This window comes from Prionailurus bengalensis, chromosome F2 (assembly GCF_016509475.1).
Source record: "Prionailurus bengalensis isolate Pbe53 chromosome F2, Fcat_Pben_1.1_paternal_pri, whole genome shotgun sequence".
Classification (NCBI taxonomy): domain Eukaryota; kingdom Metazoa; phylum Chordata; class Mammalia; order Carnivora; family Felidae; genus Prionailurus; species Prionailurus bengalensis.
Window position 1 is genome coordinate 44,359,496 of NC_057353.1, and position 17,202 is coordinate 44,376,697.

The window sequence follows — 17,202 nt, forward strand, 5'->3', positions numbered from 1 at the left end:
AGGGCCTTACGTGTATCAACTCCTCTCCTTCTTGCCACATTCCTCTAAGAAAGCGCCCATCGTCACCCCCCTTTCTCCAGTCGGGAAATGGTGACCCAGAGGCCAAGCAACTGACTACCCAGCATCTCTTGGCGAGGAAGGGGTTGGTGCAGGTGGGATTTGAGCCCAGCTGCTTCGATGCCACAGCCTTCAGTCTTAAGCACCGTCAGCTGTGTGGCTTTGGGCAAGCAGCTCGGCCTTCCTGAGCCTCGCTTTCCTCCCCGAGATGGGGCTCACGCCTGCCCTTAGCCCTGAGGACTGCAGATTATGGTGCCAAGGCCCTGGCACAAAGTGCTGCTGGCTTTCACACCAGCACAGGAGTCACGCGCACTTGACTCTCTAAACCCAGACACGGGAAGGAAAACAAGCAAACAAGGCTGATTTTCCGGAGACCAGTTGCACCTGGTTGCACAAAACCCTCCAGCACTGCTCTTTGCGATGCCCTTGAAGTCAAAGGCCCCTATAGGCTCCCCTCTCCAGGGAGGTTTGTGTTAATGCCCCGGTGCTGGTGAGTGTTGTTCCATCAGGTTATTTTGTCTTTTCCCGTGTGGCAAACGCAGGAGTGGATCACTGCGCGGAGCAGGACCACGGCTGTGAGCAGCTGTGTCTAAACACCGAGGAGTCCTTCGTCTGCCAGTGCTCAGAAGGCTTCCTCATCAACGAGGACCTCAAGACCTGTTCCAGTGAGTCCCCCTCTATGCTTCTCTTACATGGAAAAGGTTTGCAACACGAGTGGAAAATCTGACCGCTGCAGAGGAGGGCGCCTCGTGGTCCTCTCCTTCTCTGCTCTGGGGAGATTGTGGGGGATGTCCCCTGGGGACCGCATGCCTTGGTGGAGTGGGTGGGGGGCGGATAAGCAAGACTGTGGTCACTTGACTCCCCTCATCAGTAGCTCAGAGGCTTACTGACCACCTCAGCTGGCTGTCTGGTTTTGCAGGGGCGGATTACTGCTTGCTGAGCAACCATGGCTGCGAATACTCCTGCGTCAACACGGACACATCCTTTGCCTGTCAGTGTCCCGAGGGACACGTGCTCCGCAGTGACGGGAAGACCTGTGCCAGTGAGTGCTCTGGGTCTGGTGACCAGCGGGACTTGCCACCGGCGGTCTGTGGGTGGAGCATGTGCCAGGCTGGGCTTCTCGGGCACTGAGTGTGGGTTAAAGGCCGCTCTCAGTGATTTGAGCCCCGGTGCCGCTCCCCCTGCCTGGGAGCTTCCTCGCCCTATGCCCCAGCACAGCTTTTTCCTACTTCTGCCGTCTGCTGCGGGACCTTTTCGAAGCTGGACAGGGCCCTATGTCTTGGCCTCGTCTTCTCTACCACAGTCTGGCAGAAAGTGGTAGCTGGCCTGCAATGCGCAATAATGATGATGATGTGGACCCCTTGTTCAAGGCTGAACTCATGCCGGGCACTGTGCTAAGCACACACAACCCCGAGTTCCAGCAATACTGTGGGATCCCCATCATGCGGTGAAACTGCAGCTCGGGTTAAGGAAGGAGCCTAAGGTCACCCCTTTTAGAGGGGTGGGTTCCACTCTGGTCTGTGTAACTCCAGAGTCAGTTCTGGGAGAAGGGGAGACTCCTGGGAAACCTTCCCTCTCCCATCTTCATAACCTAGTAGCAGATGGAGAAGTTGGCAGTGATGTTTCCTGGGTACATGTTTCCTTGCAGCTGGCCCCAACTCCTGTTCCATTAATTTAAAAAAAAAAAAAAAGCCTTTGGACCTCCCTCTCTCCTCACTCAAGAATCTTGTGCTTTCTGCCCTCCAATCCAAGCAGACTAAGGTAAAAATTTTAAAAATGGACACTTTGACAGAAGGTGTCAGCAATGGAGGAAAAGGACTATCATTTTCTTTCCCCGTCCTGCTGGTCTTTCTGGTTACAGGGCTGGCCTCCCTAACTACTGATACAATTGTGGCCACAACCTGATGTATCTACCTTTTTCTATTGTCCATTCACATGGGCAGGTGGACTGATGCAGAGCTGGGTGTGCCCCTCCATGCAGACTGTGAGAAAACATTTCCCTAGTTTGAGGCAGATTCTTGAGTCTCGACAAATGGATTATCCATTTATGGCTAACGTGTGGCTGCCTGCCTGCCAGCTGCCTCCTGGACCGCTGCTGCAGCCAGCACGGAGAGGGTGTGGGCACTGGGGTGCAGAAGGAGGGTGGGTGCGTGGAATTGCATCGACATTTGACTGCATGCCGGAGCCAGCTGCGTGGGTTTTTTTATTGGTTTGCTTTAATTTTCCATCATCTTAGATTATCCATGCCCTTCCTTTGTCCCCTCCGCTCACTGTGATCATCACGGGCTCACTATAAACTGGCTGCAGGACTTCTAAGAAATTCTCACGGCCCTTCCCAACAAGCGCTGTCCCTTTTCCTTACAATCACATGCCCCCTTCCCCTCCTTACCCAGGTCCACCGCTGATTTATGGCACTGACCCTTTTAAATGTTGCGCGTTTTCCCTTTAATTGAAGTACAATCAGAAGTGAGTTTTGATGTGTATATATCTATGTACGGTTGTGACTATATGAAAACTTGTGAGATGCTCAGATGGGTTAGAATTATCCTTTGGGAATGGTGGTACCTAAGAGACGGTGGTACCAGCAGCTGATACATAGGCGTTGAGCTATTCCCCTAATTGAAGGCTGTCTGTCTGCCCCGGGATGATTCAGTCTGGCTGCCCTGTCCTGTAATAATGGGCTCTGTTTTCAGTGTGGCCATAGTTAACTGGGGGCTACGTTTCCCAGCTCTGTTCCAGATGACAAAGAGCCTGATGACATGACTCCAACTTTTTGGAAAAGCCTGCTGAGCTGTGGAGCAGGGGGGCCTGCTGGGGGCCCGCCAGGCCTGGCTCACTGTATGAGGGTGTCCTTCGCCCTTCAGAAAGGCAGCCTCCACTTAGAGCCTTGATAGCAGATGGCCTGAAGAACCCAGAGCAGACCCAGGGTCCCAGGGCCCTGGAACTAAGTGGGCATTGTTACCCCCACACCCCTGGGCTCTCTGGCCTCTGGGATGAAACCCATCCTCCCTTCTTCCTGAACTTGGCCTCCAAGCCAAGATTCTCCCCAGGAGCCTTCCTTGCCTTGAGAGGTTGATGCACATACTAGGGGGTCAGGTGGGGAGGGTAATGGGGCAATGAGATAGTGTCTTCTATGAGCTGCAGCTGAGAGGCCTCTCCCACCCTCTAGCTCCTGGTGATTTCCCTGCAGTAGACCATTGGCAAGGGCATCCCAGCCTCAGGCAAGTCCACAGTCTGGATGTGCACGGAGCACCCAGCCCACTGCACCTCCAGCTGCCCTGTCTCCACGCAGCACAGCCTTCCCTTCCCACTCTTGCGGGTGGAAACCAGCCTGCGGATGATGTTCCCCACGGGAACTTTCTGCTGCCAGGCCCCACCGGGAGCTCCTCTTCTGCACCCCCTGCCAGCACAGCTGGCCTCTCCTACCCAGGACTCACCCTGTGGTATGGGACTCTTTGTACACATCTGAGAACTAATGTGGCAGAGTAGAAAGGATGCTCAACTGAAGAGCCCAAAGGCTGGGTTTGAACCTTGTTGCTTCCACCCTGGGCAAGAGAGTTGACCCTTTCTGGATCTGATCGCTCAACTGTCAACGTGGAATGCTTATTCCTGTTGCCATGTGGCACAGGGAGAGACAAAATTTGACGTGCTTTGGGAACTTGTAAATTGACATAAACCCCTAAGGTACCCTTGCTGTGGTCTTACCTCTCACTCTCACGGTTACGCTGCCCTGTACTGAGGACAAGACTGAGGCAGCGCCTTGCCCTGCGGCGTGGAGGTCTGCTTCCTAGGGCTGGGCCTGCTTCTGTGGGAGGGGTCCTAGAGATGGGCCACTCTGGGGAAGGTCAGACTCAGGAGCCCAAGGGCTACCCTAGGGCGGCCCTTGCTTCCTTGTGGCAAGGGGAGGGTGCTGGCGGGGATCTGGGCCAAAAGCTGCAGAGCACTGGGAATTCTAGTCCAGCCACCACAGGTAGGTCTGTGGAAGCCTTGTCAAGACCTGATACTCCCCGGCTTGACTTTGAAGGGAAGCAGCTCTGAGCAAAGGTAAATGGGGTGTTGTAATCTGCTCAGGCTGCTATAGCAAAGTACCATGGGTTGGGATTTTCTCACAGTTCAGGAGGCTGTAGGTCCAAGATCAAGGTGCCAGCGTGGTCAGGTTCTGGTAAGAACCCTCTTCTTGGCTTGTGGATGGCCGCCTTCTTGCTGTGTCTTCACATGGTGGTGGGTGAGGAGAGAATAAGCTCAAAGGGCACTAATCCCATCATGGGGTCTCCACCTCGGCTAAACCTAACTACTTCCCCAAAACCCCACCTCAAATGCCACCACACTGGGGGAGTAGGGCTTCAACATATGAATTTGGCAGGGAGGGTGGGGGAGGGGGGCACAATTCAGTCCATAGCAGGGAATGAGGGGAGAGGACCACCCTCACCCTCAATGTATTGTAAGTTCGATGGAGCAGAAGGAAGCTTAGAGGTCTTGCATTTCTTTTGTGGTAAAGAAGCAGAGGAAGGAAACTGGTGCCTCCAAGCTGGCCCTGAGGTTCGGTGGAAGAGTCAGGAATAGAACCTGGGTCCCCTGATTCAGGACCTCTTGCCCAGATTGAGATGCCCTGTAAAAGTAGTCTCACTTCAGCTATTTTTTTGGTTTGTCTCAGCAAAAGCCATTACAGAGTCAGCAAATGATTGGCTGCTCCTAGTTTTATTATAAAAAAATGCCAGAAAATGGTGTAATTCTATCTCCCGGGCCTCGTTACCCTCTTGGCAGGCCCCTGTGGCTCTCCTGCCTCTGGGGTGGGGTTGGTTCAACAACCTCCTACGTGGAACCGCAGACACAGGATTGCCATCTGTCATCACCGCAGAGGTGCGAGTCCCCGGAACACGTGACCTTATGATCGCTGTACCACAGACATCCGTGACTCATCGGATGTGGGATCCAGATGTGAGCGCTCAGCCCGCATCCGGACACAGGGCTGCTAGATGTGGGTCCTAAAAACCTAAAAACCTGTGCTTTGTCCCGAAATGTGTCATCATCCTGATCACAAATTGTAGATCTCATTCACGCTGAGGGTTTAATTACACGTGTGGACCTGCCTCCTGAAGGTTGAAAGGTAGAGGAGGCTGCTGTTGGAGGGAAAACGTTTTCTTCCCACATCCTGAGATTTCTCGAATGTCTTCTTGTCCATTTCCTATAAGTGATGGTTCCCAATAGAGTTTGTCCTCGCTCTCGTCTCTGGATTTGAGTCTGGGTACTTCTGTAAGCTCTTGATCTGTTTGTTCCCATTCTCCACGGGTGTTTACCCTGTACCGTCAGTGGGCTGGGCGCATCACGCTGGGCGCTGGGCTTCTCTGGGGTTGATGCCGGTTCAGTTTCTGCCCTGACAGAGTTTAAAGTTTTTTAGGGAAGAAAGATATTAGAAACCTCTCTCGTGATGTGGAAAGAAGAGGTACCACGGAAGCATGCGCCGGGGCGGGGGGGGGCCTCAGCTAGTCTAGAGAAAGTTTCCGCAGAAAGAGATGTTTGACGGGCCATCTGGAGACTGAAGGAGAGAGCAAGCCAGAGATGGGGGGTATTATGCACCGAATGTTTGCATCCTCCTAAATTCATATGTTGAAATCTTAACCGCCAAAGGTCGATGATATTAGAAGGGGGGGCTTTGGGGGTGATGAGGCCCTAAGCATGGGAGGGCCTTCATGAATGGGATTAGCGCCCTAATAAACCAGATCTCACAGAGCCCCCCCAGCCCCTCCCGCCATGTGAGGATATTAGGGGAAGTCTACAGCCTGGGAGAGAGTCCTCACGCAACCACACTGGGACCCTGATCTCAGACTTACAGCCTCCAGAACTGTGAGCTATAGATTTCTGCTGTTTCCCAGCCACCCAGTCTGTGGTGTTTTGGTTTAGCAGCTGGAACAGCCAAAGACAGAGGAGGAAGAGCATCCCAGGCACAGGAAACAGCGTGCAGAGGCCCAGGTGCAGAGAGTAAACTGGAGAAAGTTGAGTGTTTGGAGTACTGAGTACCGAGCATTGAGTGCCAGAGGGTGGCGGGTGAGAACCGGACCTGAAGGATAGGAGGGGACAGATCACCGGCAGCGTTTAGACTTCCACTAAACTGTTTGGAGGCCTGGCCTCCCTTGAGAAAACTATTTTCTTTTGTCTTCTGCTAACCTCCCAGTCTGAGTAGACTCCACCGAGCCAGGATGACCACTGCATGTGCCACTGGAAACACGGGGGTGGTGGATTTGTGGTCTAATCACACCTTTGCCCCCAGCCCAGCTGACACGATTCACCTCTGCAGAGGGACCCTGGGAGAGTCACTTCCCCTCTCTGGTCATCGGCTTCCTCAACTGCAAAATAAAAGGCTGGACCTGTTTATCGCCCTGGCCCCTTCCGCCCAAAGATGAGGATAGTGCTCCAGAAACACCTGCTGAATGAATGATCTCCTTGCTGGGGTACCCACCGTTCTCCCAGGGCTGAAGGCACCCCATGGTCATGAGTCAGGGATGGTGGCTCACTTTGCCTGTTCAGAACCACTGGAGTCCTTTCCTATAGGGGAGTGTCTGGCTCTGGGCAGAACCTGACTCCAAGCTGGTTTCCAGACTTGGTCGAATAGGAAGCAGCTAGAACCCAAGCTCAGGAAGGTGACTACAGCCCATCTTCGGCATTTTCTTTTTCTTTTTTAAAGTTTTATTCCTTTAGGTAATCTCTACACCCAACGTGGGGCTCCAACACCAGACCCCAAGATCAAGAGTTGGATGCTCCTCTGACGGAACCAGCCGGGTGCCCCCCACATTTTGGCGTTTTCTAATTTACCACAAGTGGTTCCGTAATTTACGAGTGACCCAGAACATCCCTGACATGCAGAAACTGGGTGTCTTGTTGAGGAAATGTGAAGGGTACACTTTGCAAGGCTGGTGTAGGGGAGAGAGTGAGGCCCACCAGCATCCACCCTCCGCAGGGTTCTCGTTTAAAACATCTACACCCGGGGCTCCTCGAGGGCTCAGTCAGTTGGCCTTGGACTTCGGCTCAGGTCATGATCTCACAGTTCATCAGTTTGAACCCCACGTCAAGCTCTGTGCTAACAGAGCAGAACCTGCTTGGGATTCTCTCTCTCCCTCTCTCTCTGCCCCCCCCCCCTCTCTCTCTCTCAAAAATAAGCAAACATTTAAAAAATTAAAATAAAATAAAATAAAACATCTACACTAAACCCCTGGGAGGAGGGTCTGGTTACCCTTGATTTTCAGAGTAGAAAACAGAAAATGTCTCCTGTTACTCACCGGGTATTTACAGGGCCTGTTGTGTGTCAGGCCTTGCGCTGGGCACTGGGAGATGGAGGGAAGGGCAGGTATGGTCTGTGGTCCCTTGATCAGAGCCCATGGGAACACAGTCCGATGAGGAGGCGGGCGAAAACCTAAACCAACATATGACTACCTGTTCAGTGACAGTGGTGACGTTACCAGAGAGGCAGATGCCTGCTGCTTGGAGACCCTGTGTGGGGAGGTCCGGGAAGACCTCCAGAGATGGTGGGGGAGGAAGGAGAGGCAGATGGCTGTGCAGACCACAGTGGTGGGAGGGCCCTGGCTTGGTACTGAGGCACGCACTGAAAGATGGCGCTCAGAGCTGGGGAGGGCGGGCAAGATGAAGCTGAAGGGAAGGTCCTGGGAGCCTTGCCAAGGATCCTGTGTCTTTTCTGAAGATCCTCAGGGTCTCAGGCAGAAGGAGGGAGTGATGGGAGAAGATGCGCCTTTTAGAAAGAGGACTCAGGACGAGACCGGAGGGCGTAAAAGGTGTGTGGGAACTAGTAGATGATGCAGCGGCCCAAGAGGAAGACAGTGGTGCTTGGTTCGTGGTGGTCGAGGCACAGAGTAATCTAGACACTTGAGAGGGTCTCTGAGCATAAGGTCTGAGTCTGCTGCCACATCCCACCCCTGGTAGTTCATTGGCATTATCTGTGGGGCTTTTAAAACAGCCAGGCATCCAGGAAGCGCCCTAGCCTCCCTGAAGCAGAGAGCATCTTACGCTGATGTAACGTCATTAGAAGACAATTTGGAAATGCTCTTACCTTTTAACTAGACATTTCTGCTTCTGGATATTTATCTTTCAGATATACCTTCACATTACATGTAAAACCATGTGCACAAGAATATCCACTTCAGTGAATTTCATAATGCTAGAAGACTAGGCACCACCTAAATGCCCATCCATTGGGCATTAAATTAAATTAAATCAATTAAAACATTGATTAAATGAATTATGGTATGTGCTTTAAAAGTAATGAGGTAGGGGCACCTGAGTGAGCATCCGGCTCTTGATTTTGGTTCAGGTCATGATCCCAGGGTGGTGGGATCGAGCCCCACATCAGGCTCCACACTAAGTGTGGAGCCTGCTTAGAATTTTCTCTCTCTCTCTCTTCCCACCACCTCCTGCCCCTCTCGCCCACTTACACTCTCTCTCTCAAAATTTTTTTTGTAATTTATTTTTTATTTTTTTATTTTTAAATATTTATTTTTGAGACAGAGACAGAGCATGAGCAGTGGATGGGTAGAGAGAGAGGGAAACACAGAATCTGAGACAGGCTCCAGGCTCCTTGCTGTCAACCCAGAGCCCAATGCAGGGCTTGAACTCACAAACCGTGAGATCATGACCTGAGCTAAAGTAGGACGCCTAACCTACTGAGCCACCCGGGTGTCCCCCCACCCCCGCCCCAAGAATTTTTTTAAAAAAGTAATGATGTAGACTATCAAAGGTGAGAGAAAGGCATGCTTTTCATTGTAAATGCTTTGTTTCCCATAAGAATTTTTATTTAAATTTTAACTTATTTTTAGAATAGATCAGTGGTTTACATGGTTGAAAAGCCAAAACAATACAAAAAGACATACACTAAGAAGGTTTGCTCCCCCTCTTGCCTTTCCATCCCATTCCCTACCTCCAGTTCCTATCCATACGTGGTGGTAGCCAGCCTCCAAGATGGCAGCCGGAGATCCCCATCTCCTGGGATTCACACACTTGTGTAGTCCCTCCTTCACTGTTGGTCTGTGTGACCAATAGCATATGGAAAGAATGATGGCTTGTCACTTCTCAAATTAAGTTATAAAAGACACTGTGGCTGCTATAGTGAGTGTTCTCTCGTTTATTGGATCATTCGGTTTGGGGGAAGCCTTGTTGTAAGCTGCCCCGTGGAGAGGTCCACATGCTGAGAAACTGAAGCCTCCAGCTAATAGCCAGTGAGAAACCTAATCCTGCCAATAAAGACGTGAGTGTGCTCAGAAGCACGTCCTATAGCTTCACTAGAGCCTTGAGATCACTGCAGCCCCAGCCAACAGCTTGACTGCAGGCTCATGAGAGGCCCTGAGTCAGAACTGCCCCGACAAGCCGCTCCTAGATTCTAGACCCCCAGAAACTATGTGAGATAAGAAATGTTATTTATTTTAAGCTGCTAGGTTTTGGGTAACTTGTTCCATAGCGACAGATAGCTAATACACCATTTTCATTCGTTTGCTCTTTATGAAGATGTTTCTTTATGTGAGTAAAAGCCAATATGTTATTTCCTCCCTTTTCTTACACACACAAAAAATGGTATACTGTATATACCCCATTCTATGACTTTTTTTTCTTCACTCAACAATATGTTGGACATTTCATACCATTACATAGAGAACGTTCTCATTCTTTTTGCGGCTGCTTACTGAATATTTACTCAGCTAGTCCCATATTGCTGGGTGCTTGGGTTGCTTCCCCCTTGTCATTATTATAAACAGTGCTGCCTCAAACAACTTGAAAGTATATCCCTTCATATGGTACAAGGGTATCTGCAGGAGAGAATTCCAGAAGCAAAGTTGCTGGGTCAGAGGTACATTTTGTAACTTTGACAGATATTGCCAGACACCCCTCCTTAGGGGAAGTATGCCCTTTAATACATTTGCATTCTGAATCGTGTGTCTGTTTTGCCTTTAAAAAAATCTCTGCCGGTGATTCTGATGCTCGTGTGAGATGGAGAACTCACCACTGCTCTACGCTTAACTGTTCAGATGCTCCGAAGGGGCAAGGAGGGAAAAGGTTAAAAACCCAAACTCTGCACGTGCTTTAAAAGCATGCACCCAATAAGGTTTCAAACAGCTGCTAATAGGAATACCCAGGAGAACTCAGAAGCTGGGCCGGGAGCTCCTGTGATGGTCTATAGCCAAGGGTGACGTAGACAGTGGCTTTGGGCTCAGCAGGCTCCTGATAAAGGAAAGCAGCTCCCATCTGCCGGGGGCAGGTGCGGACCACCATGGCTCAGGCGGTATGTGGGAGGACTCGGCCACTCTTCTCAATGGCAGCCTGACATGAAGCTGAGAGGACAGGACAGAGCATGCGGGGGGAAGCTGCAGAAAGAAGAGGTGTGGTTGGTTGAGGGGGTGAGTATTTGTCTGGATTATGGCTTGACAAGGCTGGACTGAAAGAGTTATAGCTATTTTATTATGTTGGAAGATGGAGTATTCTTGATATAAATTTACGGTGGAAAAAAATGCTCACCTCCACAGCCAGCCAGCTGTCTGTATTATGGATCACTCAATTATATTTCCACTCAACACTATGTGAGGAACTACCCCAAGCCATCGGGGAGTGTTCTGCATTAATCAAGAGTCTAGATTGTGCTCAGAAAAGTAAGTCATTTTCAGAGCAAACGGGACAGCCCAGCTCTGCTTCGACTCTCTTCTGCAGTTATCATTTTAGTTACTGCAACATTTTCCCATCGGTCAAAGGTTCTGGCAGCACTTCCGCCCAAAGGAAGACACAGGCAAATTTCCCTCCATGTTTGAAAGCTCACTTTAGGAGACAGCAATGCAGTGTCGTTGGGGAAAACGTGCAATTTATTGTCAGAAGATTACATTGTGAGTCTTGGCGGTATCACTTAGTAGCAATTGACCTTGGCAAGCCATTAACCTTCCCAAACTTCGGCTCCCAGCTGGTAAGTGAGAATAACAACAGCTGCCTTCACTACCCCACAGGGTGCTTCTCAGGACTCCCCTCCGAAAAAGAAATACTGCAAAAATGGCTTAGAAATAAATGTGTGGTCCGTGACTGATTATAGCAGTGATTATGTACTTCAGAGCCTTTATTTAACCACGTCAGTGCCTCTCCATTGTAAAATTCTTCTCGATCTGAAATGATTGGCGTCGACTCTCGGAACTGGGTGTCGTTCTTATAAAAAGTCACTTCCCACATGTCCTCAGTGTCAGACTTCTCCAACGTCAGCTTGGTTTGCACAGATGCACTAACAGAAGCCACGCCAGCCCTGTGGATGGCAAAGCCATTCGTTCTGCTGTGTCCCACAAGCTCAGTGATCCGTGACTCTTCCGTCACATCCATATGAATGAAGGTGGTCCCTTCATATCATCCCATCAGCAAAGCGTGTGGGCTCTACCTTCAGTAATCAGCCAACAGTCTGACCACGTGCCACCATCCTGGTCGGGGCCACCAGGCATATTGTGGGAGGTTTCTTTCAGCTTTCCGTCCTCCATCTTCGCCCACGCCGAGGGCTCCTTTTTTTTTTTTTTTTTTTTTTAATTTTTTTTAATGTGTATTTATTTTTGAGACAGAGGGAGACAGAGCGCAAGTGGTGGGGGGGGGGGGCAGAGAGAGAGGGAAACACAGAATCCGAAGCGGGCTCCAGGCTCCGAGCTGTCAGCACAGAGCCCAATGCAGTGCTCGAACTCACAAACCACGAGATCATGACCCGAGCTGAAGTCGGGCGCTTCACCGACTGAGCCACCCAAGTGCCCCGGCTCCTTTTATAACAAAGCCACTCGTGTCCCTGCACTGCTTAAAATCTGCCAGTGCCCCTTTCTCACTCAGATCCCCCTGCTGCCTGCGAATCCCACATGGTCTGCCACTTCTGGCCTCACTGGCCTTGTCGCCTGCCAGGCTTGCGTTGCTGGGGTCACGCTAGTCTCTTTGCCTTTCTTAAAACATGCCACACACACTCCTACCTCTGCAGTTTGCAAATGCTGTTCTTTGCTGAGGGTGCGGTTCTCTCCAGGTACCACACACTCACTGGTCTCATCAGGGCTCTGCTGAGTGTCACCGTATCTGACTGCAGCGGGACTTCCAGCCCGGGCACGTTCTCACTCCCTTATCCTGCTTTTCTCCTTGGCGCTTTGCCCATCTGATACATAGATTTGTCTATCTGTCTCCCCCCTTCCCTTCCCACGCCTGCTGTCCAATATAAGCTTCTCAACAGCAGAAACTGTTTTATTCCTTTTGTTAAATCCCCAGAGCCTAGGAGGGTGCCTGAATGGGAGTCGGGGCTCGGGAAGTAGTTGATGACTGAATGGACAAGGGTGACACATACGTGCATACATGAGTAGATATGTAGATAAGTTCACGTTACAGTCATATATGATAGCCAGTGAAGTTTAACTTATTTTCTAGTATTTATAAGCCATTTATATCTCTCCTGTTATGAATGGTATTTCATGTCTTTTGTTCATTTTTCCTATGGAGATGATTTTGTCTTATTCACTATATATGAACAATTTTTGTTCGTAGACACGTTTTCTGTTTTGAAACATGCATTGTGGGATAAGACACTGCTTTAATTTAAGGTGTCTAAAATGTCTTTTAAGATTGAATAAGTCACTGATGTATGTATGAATCATTTCCTTCTTCTGTTTTTCTTATTCCAACTGGACTCTCAGAATTGGACCCCTGTGCTCTGGGCGACCATGGTTGTGAACATTCGTGTGTGAGCAGGGGAGACTCTTTTGTGTGCCAGTGCTTTGAAGGCTATATACTCCGGGAAGATGGGAAAACCTGCAAAAGTAAGTTTCTGCTGGAGTTGCCTCACATTCCTGTGTCTGTTCTCTGCATGAATTCCGCCTTCCTGATCTCTGTTTAAATCAGTTATCCCCCGGAGCCAATGCCACACGACTACTAAATGTAATGTGGGGCCCTGGATGGAATCAGAAAAAAGGTAAAAACTAAGGAAATGTAAACCAACCAGGGACTTTAGTTGGTATTTATGTATCAGTATTGGTCTGTTTATTGTAACAAATGTATCACACTAATGTAAGATGCCCACACTAATGGAACTGGATATGGAGTCTGTAGGAACTCTCTGGGCTATCTTCCCAGGTTCTCTAAATCTAAAACTGTTCTAAAAAATGAAGTCCGTTGAAAGAAAACAAACAAACACATGGATGAATGAAAAAAGTCAATGCTAGAGCTACAAGTGAAGTTGCTTATTTATACCCTGTGGCAAGAAGCAGTGATTTAGCGGTTATGCTCTAATAGGAAGACAGTCTGAAATCCAAGAAATCCCAAGATCATTTATTAGCTGGACAAGTTGCTTAACTTCTCTGAGCTTCTCTTTGCTTATCTTCTTTTTTTTAAGTTTATGTATTTATTTTTGAGGGAGAGACAGAGAGACAGACAGAGAATCCCAAATGGACTCCACGCTGTTAACCCAGAGCTGGATGAAGGGCTCAGACTCATGAACTGTGAGATCCTGACCTGAGCCAAAATCAAGAGTTGGATGCCTGACTGAGCCACCCACGTGCCCCTGTTCATCTTTAATAATATTGTTATTGCTGGTAGCACGAATCTCTCACAGAGACTACCTTATGATGAGTCTATTCTTACATCCCAGAAAGCAAAGTCTCTTCGAGGGGCCATGATACGCCTCTGTTTAACCCAAAGGGGAGCATGTAACTCTGAGCAAATGATTTTCATTCCTATCGGTCATTTTCTCCACAAGCTTCTCAAAGCACTTTACAAAGAGCAACTCGTGTTGATAGATTTGAAGAAAACGTAGGTAACTGGAATTATTACAGGAAACATAAGGCTCCAAGAGGTTAAGTGATTCTCTAAAGTCATGTGTCAGGGACAAAGCCAAAATTAGATTTCAATGCCACTAATCTAAATTGAGGTTTAATCTTCTAAGTAATCATGACATACCAAAGGTGTTTCCTTTTGATATCAGAAACTGCATCTGCAGAAAGCTGATGATTGAATGAATTTAATGAGACACCGAAGTAGGTGCTGGTGAGGGGGGGGGGGGTGGTGATACTGAGGAAGTTTGAAGAAGCTAAATTAGAGCCACTGAACTTCATCCTTAATTTTATCTTCCTCCCATGGACCACTGAGCTCAAGGAGCCCCGGGGTATGTGGTGGCCGAGGTGGATGGATCCTCCAAGGTGAAGCCTGGGGGAAATTTCTGTTGGCAAAATTGTTGTAACTTGCTGTGCTGTCCCCAGGGAAAGATGTCTGCCAAGCCGTAGACCATGGCTGCGAGCACGTTTGTGTGAACAGTGATGAGTCGTACATCTGCAAGTGCCGGGAGGGGTTCCGGCTTGCCGAGGACGGGAAACGCTGCAGAAGTAAGTGGCCTCAAGGTAGAGATGAACTTTTCCGTCTGTGGGACTTGGACAGTTACATAGCTTCATTTAATACTTCAATCTTCCTTTATAATCAATGTTACAATGACAAGTTCCTGCCTTGGGTGCTCTGAAAGTGTTTGTTGGGGAGCAGCCTTAATTCTTCAGGAATTTCTCGGTCAAGGTCCTGAGCTGTCAGGCTCTTGGCTTCTGTCCGTTTTCTCCCAGTTGCTGGCCCTTCCACAACCATTATGTGGATGCCCAGAGCCTCCCACAGAGCCTGGCTAATCATTGGACAGTTAGAATCTCTGCCAGCAATCACTATGAGGATCCAAGGATAATTACAGTGCTTTTTCTTCTTGGAAGACCTTATAAGTAAGGGTAGAGGGTGAGAGAGGGACTAAGGGATTTTCTGTGGGTTTTAGATATTTTTTTAATGTTTATTTTTGAGGTACAGAGAGAGACAGAGCATGAGTGGGGGAGGGGCAGAGAGAGAGGGAGACACAGAATCGGAAACAGGCTCCAGGCTCTGAGCTGTCAGCACAGAGCCTGACATGGGGCTTGAACTCACGGACCGTGAGATCATGACCTGAGCCAAAGTCAGACGCTCAACCGACTGAGCCACCCAGGCACCCAAAAAAAACCCTCTGTGGGTTTTATTTATCCATTTTCCTCTATCATTTTCTTCTGTATGTCACTCGGTACAGGTTGTGAGAGTTTACTTAGAAGGTGTATTAGGGCTTCCCCAAAGAAACAGAACCAATAGGATGTGTGTGTGTGTGTGTGTGTGTGTGTGTGTGTGTACGCATATTTACAGAGAAAGAGGCAGATGGAGAAAGAGAGAAAATCTGATATCCAGGGTAGCAGACTGGAGACCTAGGAAGAACTGATGCTGCAGCTTTTATCCAAAGGCAGTCTGGAAGCAGAATTCCTTCTTCCTTGGGGTACAGGTGACAGGGATTCAGTATTCTTTCTCTCTCTCTTTTTTGTTAAAAACTATTTATTTTGAGAGAGAGAGTGTGTGAGAGAGCTGGGGAGGGGCAGAGAGAGAGAGAGAGAGAGAGAGAGAGAGAGAGAGAGAGAGAGAGATTCTCAAGTAGGCTCCATGCTGTCAACACAAAGCCTGATGCGGGGCTCAAACTCACGAACCATGAGATCATGACCTGAGCTGAAACCAAGAGCTGGATGCTTAACCGACTGAGTCACCCAGGCTCCCCCAGTTTTCTGTCTTTTAAAGCCTCCAAATGGTTGCATGAGGCCAGCTCTATGGACCGTATTGTGCTTTACTCAAAGTCTAATGATTGACATGTTAATCTCATCTAAAAAATACCTTCACAGCAACATCTAGACTGGTGTTCGACCAAATAGCTGGGCACCATAGCCTAGACAAGGTGACAAATAAAATGAACCATCACAGCATCCAGAGAGAGACAGATGGAGACACATGCACCCAGTGGAGTGGGCATTAGGAGAGCACAGGGCAGGGATCTTTCTCCACTGTGAGATTCTGAGCTGCTAATCCCTATTTGGGGGACTTTTGAAGCTGTCTTGCTTTTGTGACACTATGCTCCAATGGGCAGGATGGCTCTGTTTTAGTTAAGACAAAATCAGTGCATTTGCTTTTGAAGTTGATTCGGGGGAATCTCCTCCCAGACTCCCTTGAGACCACTGGGGGCGTCCCACATGTCAGCAAAGCCGGGTTGAGTGGAGCCCACGTTCCTCATTCCTCCACTGGGAAGAGGGGCTTCTACCTTTACCAAGAGTTCTGTTGGAACGGCTGAGTCCGGGGATGCCCTGGGACCCTGGCGGAAGTCTGCAGGCCTCCCTGCGCCCTCCTGTCTTGCCTTCACTCTGCACTGTGGGGACCACGTCCACGGCTGTGCTCCTTGTGTCTGCCCAAACTGTTGGCTCATGATTTTATTTCTGTAAACGCAGGCGTCCACACGGACACCATTTGTTCCTGCAGCGTGTTTTTTGCTCAGTAAGTTGAGCGGTTATACACTTGTACACCAGGCATGACGCCTACTTCTTGGAATTTGGTCACTAGGTCAGACACCCCCATTCCCACTTCTGGGGGGATCTGGAGTGACTAACCCTGTTCTACCGGAAGCTTTCTTTCTAGGGAGCTAATGACAGAAAAGAGCCACAGGCTTTCATGTGATGGGGGAGGAGTGCACAGGGGACAGCCGTCTCAGCCATGCTCTCAACTTGCCCTGTTGACCTCGGGCAACTCCACGACATTTTCTGAGTTTCTTCATGTATACACAGCTCTAATTGTGCCTGCTTTCCTCTCCTCACAGGATGTTGTGAAGCTTGAAGGGTGTGACTACTCTGAAATGTTTAAAGTACCTCACACATTAGAAATGCTCATTAATTAAGGCTGGGGTGTTTGGGATATCTACGGGGAAAAATCAGTAGCTTGGGAAAATCAAAACCCAAAGCAACTTCATATGATTCCAAAAATTAATAAGAAATACAGGACACCCGCTCACCCATCTTACCATTCAGGCTTGTGGGGGCTGGGGCTTTCTGAGAGGAAACTCCTCCCTTTCCACTCCCTGTCCTGAGTATTAAAACGAAGAAGGTCTAGGAATGCCTGGGTGGCTCAGTCGGTTGAGCGTCTGACTTCAGCTCAGGTCATGATCTCACGGCTCGTGGGTTCGAGCCCCACGTCGGGCTCTGTGCTGACAGCTCAGGGCCTGGAGCCTGCTTTGGATTCTGTGTCTCCCTCTCTCTCTGCCCCTCCCCTGCTCGTGCTCTCTCTCTGTCTCTCTCAAAAATAAATAATAAA

General features: G+C 49.4%; 1 protein-coding gene across 4 annotated transcripts in view; it reads left to right on the top strand.

Moving 5' to 3' along the window:
- MATN2 (matrilin 2) overlaps window positions 1-17,202 on the top strand; it is a 136,497-nt gene that overhangs the window by 107,381 nt on the left and 11,914 nt on the right. For 2 of the 4 annotated variants that reach the window (XM_043601445.1, XM_043601447.1), the window contains exons 9-12: window positions 600-722; window positions 977-1,099; window positions 12,735-12,857; window positions 14,292-14,414. In XM_043601445.1, coding sequence (XP_043457380.1) covers window positions 600-722; window positions 977-1,099; window positions 12,735-12,857; window positions 14,292-14,414 — 492 coding nt within the window. Of the gene's footprint in view, window positions 1-599; window positions 723-976; window positions 1,100-12,725; window positions 12,858-14,291; window positions 14,415-17,202 lie in introns of all 4 variants that reach the window. The other 2 variants (XM_043601446.1, XM_043601444.1) reach the window with 1 other exon arrangement.